Source organism: Adiantum capillus-veneris, chromosome 15, assembly GCF_014529385.1.
Source record: "Adiantum capillus-veneris isolate H3 chromosome 15, ASM1452938v2, whole genome shotgun sequence".
Lineage (NCBI taxonomy): Eukaryota > Viridiplantae > Streptophyta > Polypodiopsida > Polypodiales > Pteridaceae > Adiantum > Adiantum capillus-veneris.
The window spans coordinates 143,134,604-143,148,108 of record NC_140945.1 but is presented as its reverse complement, the minus strand read 5'-3'; the positions used below and the strand labels follow the sequence as shown (position 1 = coordinate 143,148,108).

General features: G+C 41.8%; 1 protein-coding gene across 1 annotated transcript; it reads right to left on the bottom strand.

Moving 5' to 3' along the window:
- Positions 1-8,880: 8,880 nt before the first annotated feature.
- On the bottom strand, positions 8,881-12,323 carry LOC147441604 (pentatricopeptide repeat-containing protein At2g03380, mitochondrial-like). Its single transcript, XM_086483175.1, has 2 exons — positions 12,122-12,323; positions 8,881-12,045 (listed from the first exon to the last, which is right to left on the bottom strand). The coding sequence occupies exons 1-2, from the start codon at positions 12,179-12,181 to the stop codon at positions 9,979-9,981; spliced, it is 2,127 nt and encodes a 708-aa protein (XP_086339301.1). The 5' UTR covers positions 12,182-12,323; the 3' UTR covers positions 8,881-9,978.
- Positions 12,324-13,505: the final 1,182 nt, after the last annotated feature.

Sequence of the window (13,505 nt, the reverse complement as noted above, 5' to 3'; positions counted from 1 at the left end):
TTGAGAGGGCTCTATTCATTAAAGTAATAGTAACACGTTCTAGCTTTTTCTCTTTAACAAACTCACACTCATCCAGTTTTAACACAAAATGTAATACCCCTCGTGACTCTTCAAATGTGATGTTGTAAAACTCCACCATTCTCTTCTGTAATATCCGCAGGTCCATAAAAATATTATTGAACTCATCATATGCCATGTTTGCTCCATGGCCACTGTAAGTTGCTTTAATATGAAAGAGCTGTCCAAGATAGTCTCCCTGTGCCTCGTTAAGCTGAAGCCTCTCTTTCCAAACACTTGAGGCTGATGGTAGAAGTTTGGATTTTATACCCTTCTTAACAAAGATGGATGAGACGGACTTTTGGATAGCCGAATATCCTCTTTTGCTTACACCAAGTGAATCAAGTGTGCTTTGTATCTCTTTTGCAGGCACTGAGTTCTCTGAAATAAAGAGGTCCACTACATTTCGTTGTAGGACCTTAAACTTCTTCTCATGTACTATATCTGATGCCAGGCTTCTACTTATAAGTGGCTTCAATCTCTTTCTATATTGGCTTTGGGGTCAATGTTTTCCTTGTCAGGATAGATTGAATCTCTACATGAAGATAATGCATAAGTAAATAACAGAAAATTTGCTTCACTAACACTATTTAGGCACATGAAAACAATGCATAACAAGAAAAAACAAAAAGATTACTTAACTAAGACAATGTAGCCAACCAAGAAGCATCACCTTAATGCTCGGATTCTTTTCTTGAGACCTCCTGATGCAACCTGCAATGTTTCAAGATTGCGCAATTTCTTCTTTCGGATACGACCACCCAAGATGGTGTCCTTCATTTGACAACTTCGCACCTTTCCTTTCAGTTCTTGTACCTCTGTTTTATGTTGCAAAATGGTAACCTGATCTGTAGAATGTAAATGTGAAAGGCGAACAATCTCACATTGTTGAGCTTGGAGAATGCCCTTGTAAGTTTCAGCTTCTCTTGTAAGAGATTTACAATAACCCAGAAGGCCCTTTTCTCCATCACCAGCAAAGGTCAATAAGCTTGTAGGATTGACAAACGGTGGAGACGCATTAGTCATTGGATTCTTAGGGTAGAGAGAGCCTCTCGTCCAGATATCTATGTGTTTAGCTCCCTGAGCTCTGAGCGTGTCTATGGAAGCGGGAGGTATATGTGTGTTTGTTTTACTGCGCTTAATCAATGGTTGGTACTCATTGTCCAAATCAATGTGAAGATGATATTTGGCTCGTTTCTGGGTAACATTTGTGCCATTTGAGGAGTGCGCCATTAGCCAAATGTGTAGGTTTAATGGAAAGTGAATAGCGGCTGCGCCTTCGTCCCTCCATGTTAGCCTCATTCCCTCCATATTGACAAGGTTCATTCAATGCAACTGAAAAGAGGATCATCCCTCAATCACTACGAACGAATTTTTAGAAGAGTAAGGAATCTACTTAAAGTACACTTTTTGAACTTTTACTATGAAAGACCCAGCTCTATTATTTGCCATTTTTCTAGAGAGAGAGAGTGCAAAAAATACATTTTCTTAGAAGGCCCTCCAAATGACCTCCGAAATTCCCTAATGTTAATGAGGCCTTCTTACAAAGCCAATGTATCACGGCTTGGGAGAAATCTAGAGATTCTCGCTTCAGCCATTACACCACACACATTTCCCCAAACTACAAATCTCTGTTCTTCTCCAACGAGGTAACCGAACCCATCCCTACATCCTTGAGCCCATCCGTTGATGAGTGCGATCCGCACCATTGCCTCCATTTGTCTTAGATCCCATTCTCTAAGCTGCAAGATAGGACGTTGGGGCACTGGCGAGGAGTCTCGTCAACTTTGCACCTTATGCCCTCGTCAAGTGCGAGAGAGTGAGTACCACACACTACTTGAGTGCTCATCTTTTGACCACATTAGGTCCTCTTTTCCCCATATATTCAGCCATGAGCTCTCCCTACATACCTTCCTCTCCCAACTATGATGTGGACTCTCTATTGCAACGCTCATTTTAGCTATTTTTTAGCATCGAGAGTCACTTATGACCTCCACTCACACCACGTGACATGTTCATTTGGTCCCATAGGTCATATTTGACCTCCAAGGTCTCTCTCTCTCTCTCTCTCTCTCTCTCTCTCTCTCTCTCTCTCTCTCTCTCTCTACCTTGTTAGCACCAAGCACACTTGCACCGCGCGTTTCGGCCATGCATCGAGTGGCAAGAGATGTTAGGGTTCTCTTCTTTCTTTGCACAAAATCTCACTTCCAAACTTCTCTTGATTGTTTTTTGGTTCCTTTCTTGGTGCACGACTTTGTGTATATATTGTGGTTGCTCCTATCCTTGTGATACACCCTGTTGATTCCTTCTGGCATATCGCATCTCATTCATGATCAAGATACAACGGGCCAATGGAAACACATTAATGTCTCTAGGCACATTGATTAGGTGCTTGATCGATCATCGTGTTTCCATGCTCGGTGTTTTTGGTAGGCTTCTTGTTAGGTCTCTTGCATCTTAGCTGCATCCCAAGCTAGTTGGTACCCCTAGTCTTGATGAGGTCATCCTGGTGTAGATGCCACCAGGTCCATTTTGCATGCCTCACCAAGGATGTGATGAACTAGTTTTAATCCTTTCATACTTATGTATAATTTTCAACCTAGATCATTAGTTACAATAGGGTTGGCAATTGAGAAACTTTAGCAGGTCAACAATTTTCTCCAAGATCACATGGATATGTTGAAACTTGCTCAAGGACAAGCACAAGACAGATACAAAAGTATGCTAATGAGAAACATCGACAAGTTACCTTCACAAAAGGAAAAAATGTATTTTTGCGTGTACCAGAGCATTTAGAAAGTTTGAAAACTAGACCAACACCTAATTATGTATGAGATATTGTGGAACTTTTAAGATACTTAAACGAGTTGGAGATATGGATTACAAACTTTGTTTACATGCACACTCTCATATTCATCCCATGTTTCATGTAAGTCCTTTAGATAAACACTTGCATAGGGACAACAATATCATTGACTTGTAGATTTTGGTTGATTTCATTGAACCTCTATCCCAGCCGCATGAACTTGAGCGCATTATTGACTATCATGATTTACGTACGCATCATCATGTATGTCACTAAACATTAGTCAAGTGGAAAGACAGACCTAAGGGATTAATTTTTTTCACTTTTTTTTTTTAGGATGAAAATGATTCTCCAAGGGAGAGTAATATCACACCAAGGGAGCTAGGAGCCAGTCTGACCCGAAGCTCAAGGGTTGCCTATATCAGGGGCACAAGGCTTGGAGTTGAGACAGGTTATATATTCCTTGCTCTCACACTCTGCGTGATGGAAGAAGGAGAGATAGAACGCAGGGGAGTGTTCGATTGGCTGCCATGCAGAGACGAAGATGGATCCACAAGGCAACACGTATCCACACACACACACACACACACACACACACACACACAAAGAGAGAGAGAGAGAGAGAAACAACATGATTTGATGCAAGTCGACCTTGCCACCATCATGTGTGCAAGGGTCGCTTCACACCCACCATGCTCGTCATGCCATGCAAGCAATCCTTCCGTTGAGATGTACCCAAAGACCTCTACCCGCCATTGCCTTGTATGGTTAAGACACACACACACACACACAGAGGGGGGGGGGGGGGGGGGGGGGGGGGGGAGTATGCATGCTTCATGCCCATCCCTCCACGCCTATTCATTGTTGCCCCTCTCCCTCAATCTCTAATACTGGTGTGAGGATAGAGAGAACTACCACATGCTAATCTCCACCCAGTCTTGCCTCTATATAGACCCCTAGTGTGAGGACAGAGGGAGATATTGCATGCTAATCTCCACCCATCATTGCCCCTGTATAGACCCGTGGTCCCTATTTTAGGAGCCCCCTTGACCATACATGTTAGATTAGGGCCTTCCCCCTCAGTCCTACCTTAGGCCTGAAAAAGGTTGAAGAGTCAACAACTTCAGTGATATATTTGCAAAGCATATCATATGCTCCCCTAAGTTTCTGATGTAGAGCATGAGGGTGTTGAGGGGTAGAATTATGAACTGCAGCATTTCTATTCAGCCAAATAAAGCAAAGAATAATCCCTCTCCAAATGTTCTAGAGAGGGATATCAAAGCCTTTGCAATTGCCCAAGAGAAGGTCCTTAGCTTCAATTGGGTTAATCTTGCACAATAGCCCACAAGGTTGCACCTTTGCTATGATTTTTTTGGAGTCCTTACATTTGAAAAAGAGGTGAGAAGTATCCTCTATGTAGAGTTTACACATGTTACATATTCTATTACTGACACCAATCTTGAGAGCATGATGACCACACCATATGCCTTGATGCATAATCAGCCATAGTAGAGTACTCTGTTTAATTGCTATGTGGTAGGCCCAGATGCTCTTTAACCTATAAGTCCATTGTTTGCAACTCCATTGCTATTTCCATTTGTTGTCTTAAGCCCTTCCTCCACTCCATGTGTTGGCTTATAGCTGAGATAAATTTTTCTAGCTAGCTTCACAAGGCGTGCTTTGTGACTATCCCCTCTTAAAGAGAGATGAATATTTTCCAACACAATCTGAAGTCTAGATATACACCAAGGAGCATCACTTTGGCTCAAGTTGAACTATCCTTGAAGGTGGCATCTTCTTTGATATTGAAGCCTTGATAGAGATCACCCCATATATGATATCCAACTTTATGACATTTGTGAGATTTTTTGGATAGGGATAATTTATAGAAATCTGCAAAACACCCAAACCTAGGTGAATCTTGAAGGAAGCAATATAGATTAGTCATAAATTTGAAGGTAGGCTTCCATTGTCTCATTATATTTTGCTATGACTCCCAGAACCTTGAAGGAAAAAATATAGGTTAGTCATAAATTTGAAGGTAAGCTTCCACTATCTCCTTATATTTTGTCATGACTCCTAGAATCTACACATAAGTTTAGAACCATTAGGAGGAGTTAGCTGGGGACAACACAATGTCTCTCAAGGACATTTTTGGCCAGGCTTTGTATTCTTGAATCTTGAAGTTTCTCATATTCCTTTTTAGAAGCATAGCCCAAAATTCATCTCATTCTATGCACCTCAGTACCCATTTTCCTGCCATCTTTGTAGATATCGTGTTCAGATTCAGCAGACCTAGTCCACCTTTAGTTTTTGGTAGACAACAAGTGTTCCATGCCACTTTTGAGATCTTTGGGTGATCTATATCTATATCCACGTAGAAAAGATCTGAATAAGGAGAAGGCTTGTTGTTGCAATTGGTACTTTTTTGGTTACAAACAAGATGAGATGTACATTAGTGATGGCATAATGTAATGATTAAGAACAAAATACCTACTGGACATAGTGGTTTGGTGGCCTTTCCATGGGATAATTTTTTGTCTAGTCTTATTCGACACCCAATCCCATCTCTAGTTAAAAGAGAAACTAAAACCCATGGGAAGCCCCAGCAACCTGAAGACCCTCCCAACTTCTCTTTGAGTATATCCTGCTTTTGTATCGATTTGAGGTGTAGACCTTGTTGAAGTCTTGAATCCTGTTTTGGAGTGATTGACCACTAACCACTAGCATCACAAAAAGTATTAAGGCATTCCCAAAAAGTTTCACAGCCTATATATCATGGTGCATCATAGCATTAGTGTCATCTGCAAACTGTTGCAAACATAGCTTCTTGTTGGTCACAAGGCTCTGCCAATCCCTTTCCCAATTTCAATGGCATCTTTAACCAACCAAGTCAAAGAATTTGAGCAAATAGCATAAAGCAAAGGAGAAACTAGGCATCCCTATCTAATGGACCTCTTTAGTGTGATTGCTTCAGAAAATTCACGATTTATGTCTACTTTAGCCAGAGCATTGCCAAACAGTAAATGTATAAATCTGATAAGCATTTTACCAAAAACAATTTCATGCAGAGATTGGAAGATGAAATCTCACCCAATCTTGTCATATGACTTATCAAAATCAATTTTAAAAAACATAAAAATCTGATGAGAGTCCTCAGCATAGTCTATGGCTTCCACAATGTGATGATAGCATCCAGGATAAAAGAAGCCTTTCTGCTCTAGAAGAATAATATCATGCATTACAGGATTGAGTCTCCTTGCTAAAGCTAGGGCAAAAACTTTGTAAGCAGAAGTCAGATATGTTGTGAGCTTGATAACCCCAGTGTTTATCATAGAGGAAAAATATCCTACTTTCAAAGCTTCTTGCCATACCATCATCAAATGAGAAATGAGAAAGTCTTCATATCGTTGATAAAATTTATTGGGCAAACGTTCACTCCCAGGGGATTTGCCAACCTTAAGAGATTCATTAGTACTTTTCAACTCCCCTTTGTGAGAGGTTGGTCCATTATTCTGGCCATGAATGGGTGTACCATCTTTTTTCTTATTCTGGTGATAGATGCTCTAGCCTTAGTATGACCAACCCCTTTTTTGAGGGGAGATGAAAAGATGTCTGGGTAGAAGGCCTTGGCCACTTCCAAGTTATCTTTATGAGACTGAAAAATGTTTCCATTTTTATCCTTTGAATTAGGGATGCAATCCTTAATCTTCTTTCTTTTAAGTGAAATAAGCATGCTTTTGTCTGGAGTATCAATTTTGCGAGCCTAGAGTTCTCTAGTCCAAATCACAAAAGCCTTTGTAGCTAGGAGCTCTTCTCTTCTAAGTTGATCCTTCAGCTCAAAGAGGGTAGGGGGAGGAGGACTATCTACTAGGACACTAGTCTCTAGCTCATAGATGTTTTTTTTCGTATATCTCAGTATTTTAAAATTCCATTTTGCTTCAAAAATAAATAAATTGGTGATGAAGTGTGGGAATATGGTTGACGTAAGTCTAAGTGTGCGAGAAAGAGAGAAACAAAGAGAAGCGAAGGATATACTTAGCAAGTTATCAAATCTCTCTCTCTCTCTCTCTCTCTCTCTCTCTCGTGGTCGGTTTGTCCTACTTGTAACCAAACTAATCCTTCATATGCTTTATTATCCATACCCAGATTCCCTGGTACTAATACGAGTGTCTACGTTACTATTATGAGTGTAGTTGACATCCTCCAAGTGGCTCCCTTGAGTCCTCATCCAAAACCTAGCAAGTCAGTCCCCAAAGAGTTGGTCTAACAGTAAAGCTTTGGCCTCTCAACCTATGGGTTGTGGGTTCAAATCGCCAGTTGGGTCACCTTTAGAGAAACACATTGTGCTCACCTAGTGTTCACGTTGTCAGGGCTCTTGCCCTTGGACATTCGAGTGCATCCTCCTCCTCGGGTGGGTCACCCGAGGAGAAGGTTCCTAGTTGGTTGCTAGAAGTTCTCTCCGTCGTTCCCAAAAGGTGGCGCATCAATTAGGTGGCCATGGTGATTCCTATGCATGGCTCTTGCCCAATGGTATGCGACCCTTGCTTAACCATGTTTCATGTCTGATATTTGGAAGGGATAAGCACCTCCTCCTATGAGCCCTCTGGTGCGTCGAAAACAAAAATCCTAGCAATTCAAGATTAAAAGATTTCCACCCAATCTACCTATTAGGTCTGCCCAATCTCATAAAAATAAAATTTATTTCAAAAAATATTAAGTACATAAGTGAAGGGTGAGTTTAGAAAATGTAAAGACAGATAAAGGTGGAAAGTAAAAAGACATATGAAGGTGAAAAATAAAAAAACTTTTGTGTCCATATAAAGTGGTGTTTCTCTTCGCCTTTATTTTTCCTTAAGCGTTTTCTTCTCTTTAAAGTATCCTCTCTCTCTCTCTCTCTCTCTCTCTCTCTCTCTCTCTCTCTCAATGTTGTACCCGTCCTTCCCAGTTACTACTCTCGCAAATCTACGTGCTTCGTCATAGCCCGTTACTATGTGCTAAGAACTAGTGTATCATTTCTGTTGTTGTTGAGTGAATTTTCGAACTAGGAATATCTTTTAATTTTTCTGAAGCCATTAGGTCTCCTCAATCTCAGAAAAATAAAATTTCTTTTAAAACATATCAAGTGCATAAGTGAAGGGTGAGTTTAGAAAATGAAAAGACAATGAAGGTGAAAAGTCAAAAGACATATGAAGGTGGACCGTCAAAAGACCTTGTGTGTCCAAATAAAGAGGTGTTTCTCTTCTCTTTTATTTTTGCTTTAGCGTTTTCTTCTCTTTAAAGTATCCTCGCTCTCTCTCTTGTGCGCGCGCGCTCAATGTTGTATTTGTCCTACCAAGCTAATATTGTTGCAAATCTATGTGCTTCGCCCCGTTGTTACATGATATAGACTAACATATCGTTTTTGTTGTTGTTGAGGGAATCTTTGAAGTAGGAATACCTTTTGATTTTTGAAACCATTAGGAATACCTTTTAATTAGGGAATACCTACCTTTTACTTAAGGAATACCTATATAGCCCCTGTCTTGCAAGCTTTCTCAAGGTTGTTGTCTCCCACAGGGGGCCCCTCCTCTTCTACATCTCTCTTCATCATCTTCCAATTCTTTGACCAAGTTGCCAAAATAGTTTCGTGGTTATATGGTAATCATTTGCCCACAACATGCCACATCTCTACGCGCTTTGCCATATAATGAAAGAAAGCTCCATTGTGGCCTCCCAACCATGAGAAGCTGCAATGGATATCAAGTTAGAACTTAGGATCTCATAGCAACTTTACATTGGTGGTGATTGCACTATAGTCTTCTTGGGGTAAGCTCTTGTGCAAAACCGCAATGAGAATTTCCACCCTCGTTGAGGCATTTTATAGTTCAGCACAGTTAGGGCCTTAATAAATATCCACTAGTTAGAGGAGGTTCTTGCAAGGTTTGCAGGTAAAACAACACTTTTTTTAGCACCAATGTTCTCTACAGCATTGACAAAAGATAATTTTATAACAGAAACCTACAAAGTCTCAAAGAAAACCGACAATTGTAGAGCCTAGTTCATAGTTACAAAGTTCAGCCGGACGAGAAAAAATTGGATGAGATACCAGAAAGCTAGTGGCTCTATCAGGTAGAAGACTGTGCATACCAACCATCCAGACATAGATTACAAAAACATGAATCAAGAGTCGAAGACCTGCCAGACTCTTCAGTAACACCAAGAGAAATGCGGCCTCGACAGCAGCAGCAGCATAGCCCCGTATCTAACTGCATTTACAACATAAGCATGTGACATAAATTGAGGTTTTCCTTCCAAGTGGGTTTACCTCACTTGTAGCTACTTGTGCACTGCATATCTGAGCTTGATTGTAACCCCCCAAGTGAACCTTTTGTTGAGGGAGCGAGGAAGGGGTTTGTCCATCGACGTAGCTGAAGTTGACTTGTTCTGCGCCTTGCTACATTGGGATACTCTAATTTGCTGGGGACCCACAATGTCTGCTGTGCCTTGTTTTGAAATTTACACGTTTGTTGTATTTCAACTGATTACTTATGTCCTCAAATGCATTGCTTGTAGTCCTTTTGGGACTCGGTCTTGGCATTACCCACCTCGAGTCAATCTCTTTAAGAGGCAACATGTGGCTCTCCTTGTTGGCTAAAAGCAAGGAGTCCTTTCTCCATACCGTTTGCTTTTCATGGCCTTGAGAGCTTTTCAATGTCCTCTTTTAAGTGCAGCAAGTCCTACCACAGAGGACCACCCAGCGTTTTCAAAGAAGTGCCCACCGCAAAAATTGTAGGAGCTCAGCTTTTGAGTTGCTCTCCTCATCTTTGGTAGCCTGATAATGCCCTCTTTAACAGAATGAAGAAACTCTGCTCTCAGCTCGTAGGAGCTCTTAGCCTCAAAAATTAATTTTCAACCTATGCAACACCATAGCTTCATGTCTTTTGCAGCAAGAATCATTTCACAGTGTATCAAATCTCATTCACACTCTGCCATCATAGAAGGCTAGAGATACGATCCAAACATGTGAAATACTCTTCAATTTCCTTGCCACGCATACAATTCCTCAATCCATTTTCAGAGAAATATCCACTAGCATCTTATGAGTTCCACAAATCTCTTTTATCCTTAAGGCTTTAGCCCTCATCTGCATCCATTTGCAAGCCAGCGTAAGCATACATACTTCTCAAAGAGACATAAGCTGCCACAAATTCCTCGTTCAACTGTACTGCATGCTTAAAGGCCCATTTTCCAAGCTCCAAATTAGCCCATTCCCGACCACCACCCAGCAACGCTGACAAGAGCAGGAGATGCTGGGAAGGTGGCACCTTCTCAATGATGCACAAAGCCCCCTCAGAGAGCCCTGCACGGCTGAACATATCTACCATGCAAGTTTGGTGTTCTATTCTCGGCAAGATATGGTAGTGGGTAGCCATAGTAACAAACAAAAGCTGCCCTTCTTCCAGTAGGCCAACATGACTGCAGGCAGTAAGCAAAACCACAAACGTGATAGAGTTTGGATTCAAACCTTCTTCTACCATTTCAGTGAACATAACAAGCACTCTTCTAACCTCACCGACCTGAGAATATCCAGCCATGAGGGCAGTCCATGCGGCTACATTTCTCATTGCAAGCTTGTCAAATACCTCTTGTGCTTTGGCAAGTGCACCACACTTGCTGTACATGTCTACTAATGCAGTACCAAGGACCACATCTTCTCCTAGTAATCCATGCCAGTCAATTTCCATGTGTGATTCTTCACCTTTGATGAGGGATCCTATGCTGCCACAAGCCTTCAAAATACAAATAAAAGTGATTGCGTTTGGAGAGAGGCCTTCAAGTTTCATCTGACCGAAGCAAATTAAAGCTTCATCGCCTAGCCCATGCTTGGCATATCCGTCAATTAGTGAAGTCCAAGAGGTCACATCTCGTGCTGGCAGCTGGTTAAGCACTCTTTGTGCTTTTTCAAGCCTGCCACAATTTGCATACATGTCCACTAATGCATTCCCTAGCACAATATCTCCATCTAAAAGTCCCAGCCTACTAATTTCTGCATGTATCTCTTGACCCTTCTCAGCTGCTTTTAAGCTGCCACAAGCTTTCAGAATGGAAGCAAAGGAGATGGCATCTGGAAAAAAGCCTTTATCTCGCATTTGATCATAGCAATACAGAGCTCTATCAGCAGGCCCATGCTGGGTATATCCAGAAATGAGTGCAGTCCAAGCGGCTACATCGTGAGCATGAAGCTTATTAAACACAGCTTGCGCATTTTCAAGATCACCACACTTAGCATACATGTAAACCAATGCAGTGCCCAATGCAATATTTTTTTCCAATAGGCCCTGCTTGTCAACCTCTTCGTGTAATTCTTTGCCTTTCTTAACTGCTCCAATGCTCGCACAAGCTTTCAAAGTACAAATGTAGGTGCCTGCATCTGCAGAAAGGCCCTCATCTTGCATGCGATCGAAGCAGGTTAGAGCTTTAAGATCAGCCCCGTGTTGGGTATACCCAGCAATAAGCACCGTCCACGTAATCACATTCCGTGCAGGAAGCTTGTCAAAAACTCCTTGTGCTTTAGCAAGAGCACCACACTTGGCATACATGTCGACTAATGAAGTACCAACCACAATATCGCGTTCCAATAAGCCCTGCCTGCCAATTTCAGCATGTATTTCTTCACCCTTCTCAACAGCCCGGATGTTGCCACACCCTTTCAAAGCATAGATGAATGTAACTGCATTTGGGGAGAGGCCTTCCTTACGCATCCGTCCATAATAGGCTACTGCCTCAGCTCCAAGTCCCTGTCCCACATACCCAGCAATCAGAAAATTCCATGTAACCACATTCCTCACAGGTAGCTGGTCGAAAAACTCTTGCGCTTTCACGAGTGCACCACACTTGGTGTACATGCTGAGAAGGGCATTGTTTAGGGTGATGTCATTTGTAAGCAGCTCTCTCTCAAGAAGAGTAGCATGTATACAACTGCCTTTAAGAAGGTCCTTCCGGTTAGCACAAGACTTTATCAGGTCGAGAACAGCAGCTCGGTCCCACTTTTGATTCACATCACCCATTTTCCCAGCGTTCTGCACATGGAGATCTTTGTTGTTTCTGTGTGCCTCGTCTTTGATCCAGGGTGAATGGTGCATCCCATTCATTGACTCTCTTGCAGGTTTGTGAGATGATGGAGAAGGTGTCGGGACTCTCTGTGATGTACGAAGCACTAAGTTGGTGTCATGAGGGTGAGATTCGATTGAAATTCAACAAAGAGCAATCGCATACCTGGGGAGAAGGCTCCGGAAAGCATTCCTGGTAGGAGCGACGAATGTCTGTGCAGGCCATTTCTCCGTTACATACTTCAGAAACCACCGTGCCTCTCTGGAGAGGACCTCCTTCAGGCACCCAGAGAGCTGCTGCTTTTCACTTTGCTTCAGCTCCTGTCTCGCTGCAATTTGTTAAAGGCCCATGGCCCCATATGATACTTGACGCCAGACATAGTTTGAAGGGAAAATTACCAAAATACCCCTCTAATTTGTGGTGGAAATTCCCAAAATACCCTCAAATTTCAAAAATTGCCAAAGTACCCCCATAATTTAACATAAATTCCCAAAATGCCCTTCAGATTTTCCAAAATACCCCTGGTTGTGAGAGTAAAAACAAAAGATTGTAGCTTTTCATAAGACGAGTGATTGTCTACTATACAGGATGCTAAAACTAAAATTTGAGTCGGTTATGTAGGCTTTGGAGATGAATTGATTCATTATTTTTGGACATAATTCACTTTTTTTGCGAGGTAATTTGCGACAAATTACATGCTAAGCACTCAAAAACCAATCTTAGTAGTCAAACAAGAATAAAGATTAGAAAATGTTGAAGAATCCAACGAAAATAGATACAAGGGTATTTTGGGAATTTTTGAAATTTGAGGGGTATATTGGGAATTTCCACAAATTAGAGAGGTATTTTGGTAATTTTCCCTAGTTTGAAACTAGAGGGGGCTGGAGGCCTCGTTACTAAATGACACCCCATTTGAAAAATGGTGTCACGTGTCCTCGACCCTAAGTGGTGGGGTCACGTGAAAGCATTAACGGCTGGCATTAAATCCGCCGTCGATTGAATTCATGCGAAGCGGATGGCCCTTGAACCCCCAACCTCCTAGTCCACAAAGCAATGCTCTATCCAACCCACATAGTGTGTATCGTTGCAAGCAATGCGCCCCCGCGAATATAACCAACCCCCCCCCCCCTCTTCTCTCTGCGGAGATCCAACGTCCCAAATCCTTGCACCCTATCAATCATTCACGACAAAGGTCACAACCATTGATCTCGAACGTGAATTTGATGTACACTCGAGCAAATGTGAATGTGTTGTGAACTTGCATGTAAACTATAAGTGAATTACATGTGAACTCTGCAAGCTATGTGCACTACATTTTGGTGGTGTGAACTCAGCATAAACCTAAGGTGAACTTCATGTGAACTAAAGATGACGAGCGTGCCAAAAGTACTCAATATAATGCTACCATTTCCTTTGCATCATAATTTTTTTCCCAAATGGATTGAACGGTCTAGGATCACCAAGGATCTAGAGGACCGTAGATCCTCTCCAAAAAAGGTGTTAAATAGTGTCGTTCGTGTGTGTGTGTGTGTGTGTGTGTGTGTGTGTG

Bases quoted from the DNA above. Each gene is read 5' to 3' on its own strand.
- LOC147441604 (XM_086483175.1), bottom strand. From the start codon at position 12,181: ATGGCCTGCACAGACATTCGTCGCTCCTACCAGGAATGCTTTCCGGAG. The intron at 12,046-12,121 runs GTATGCGATTGC...CGTACATCACAG, and splicing joins TTCCGGAGCCTTCTCCCCAG to AGAGTCCCGACACCTTCTCC.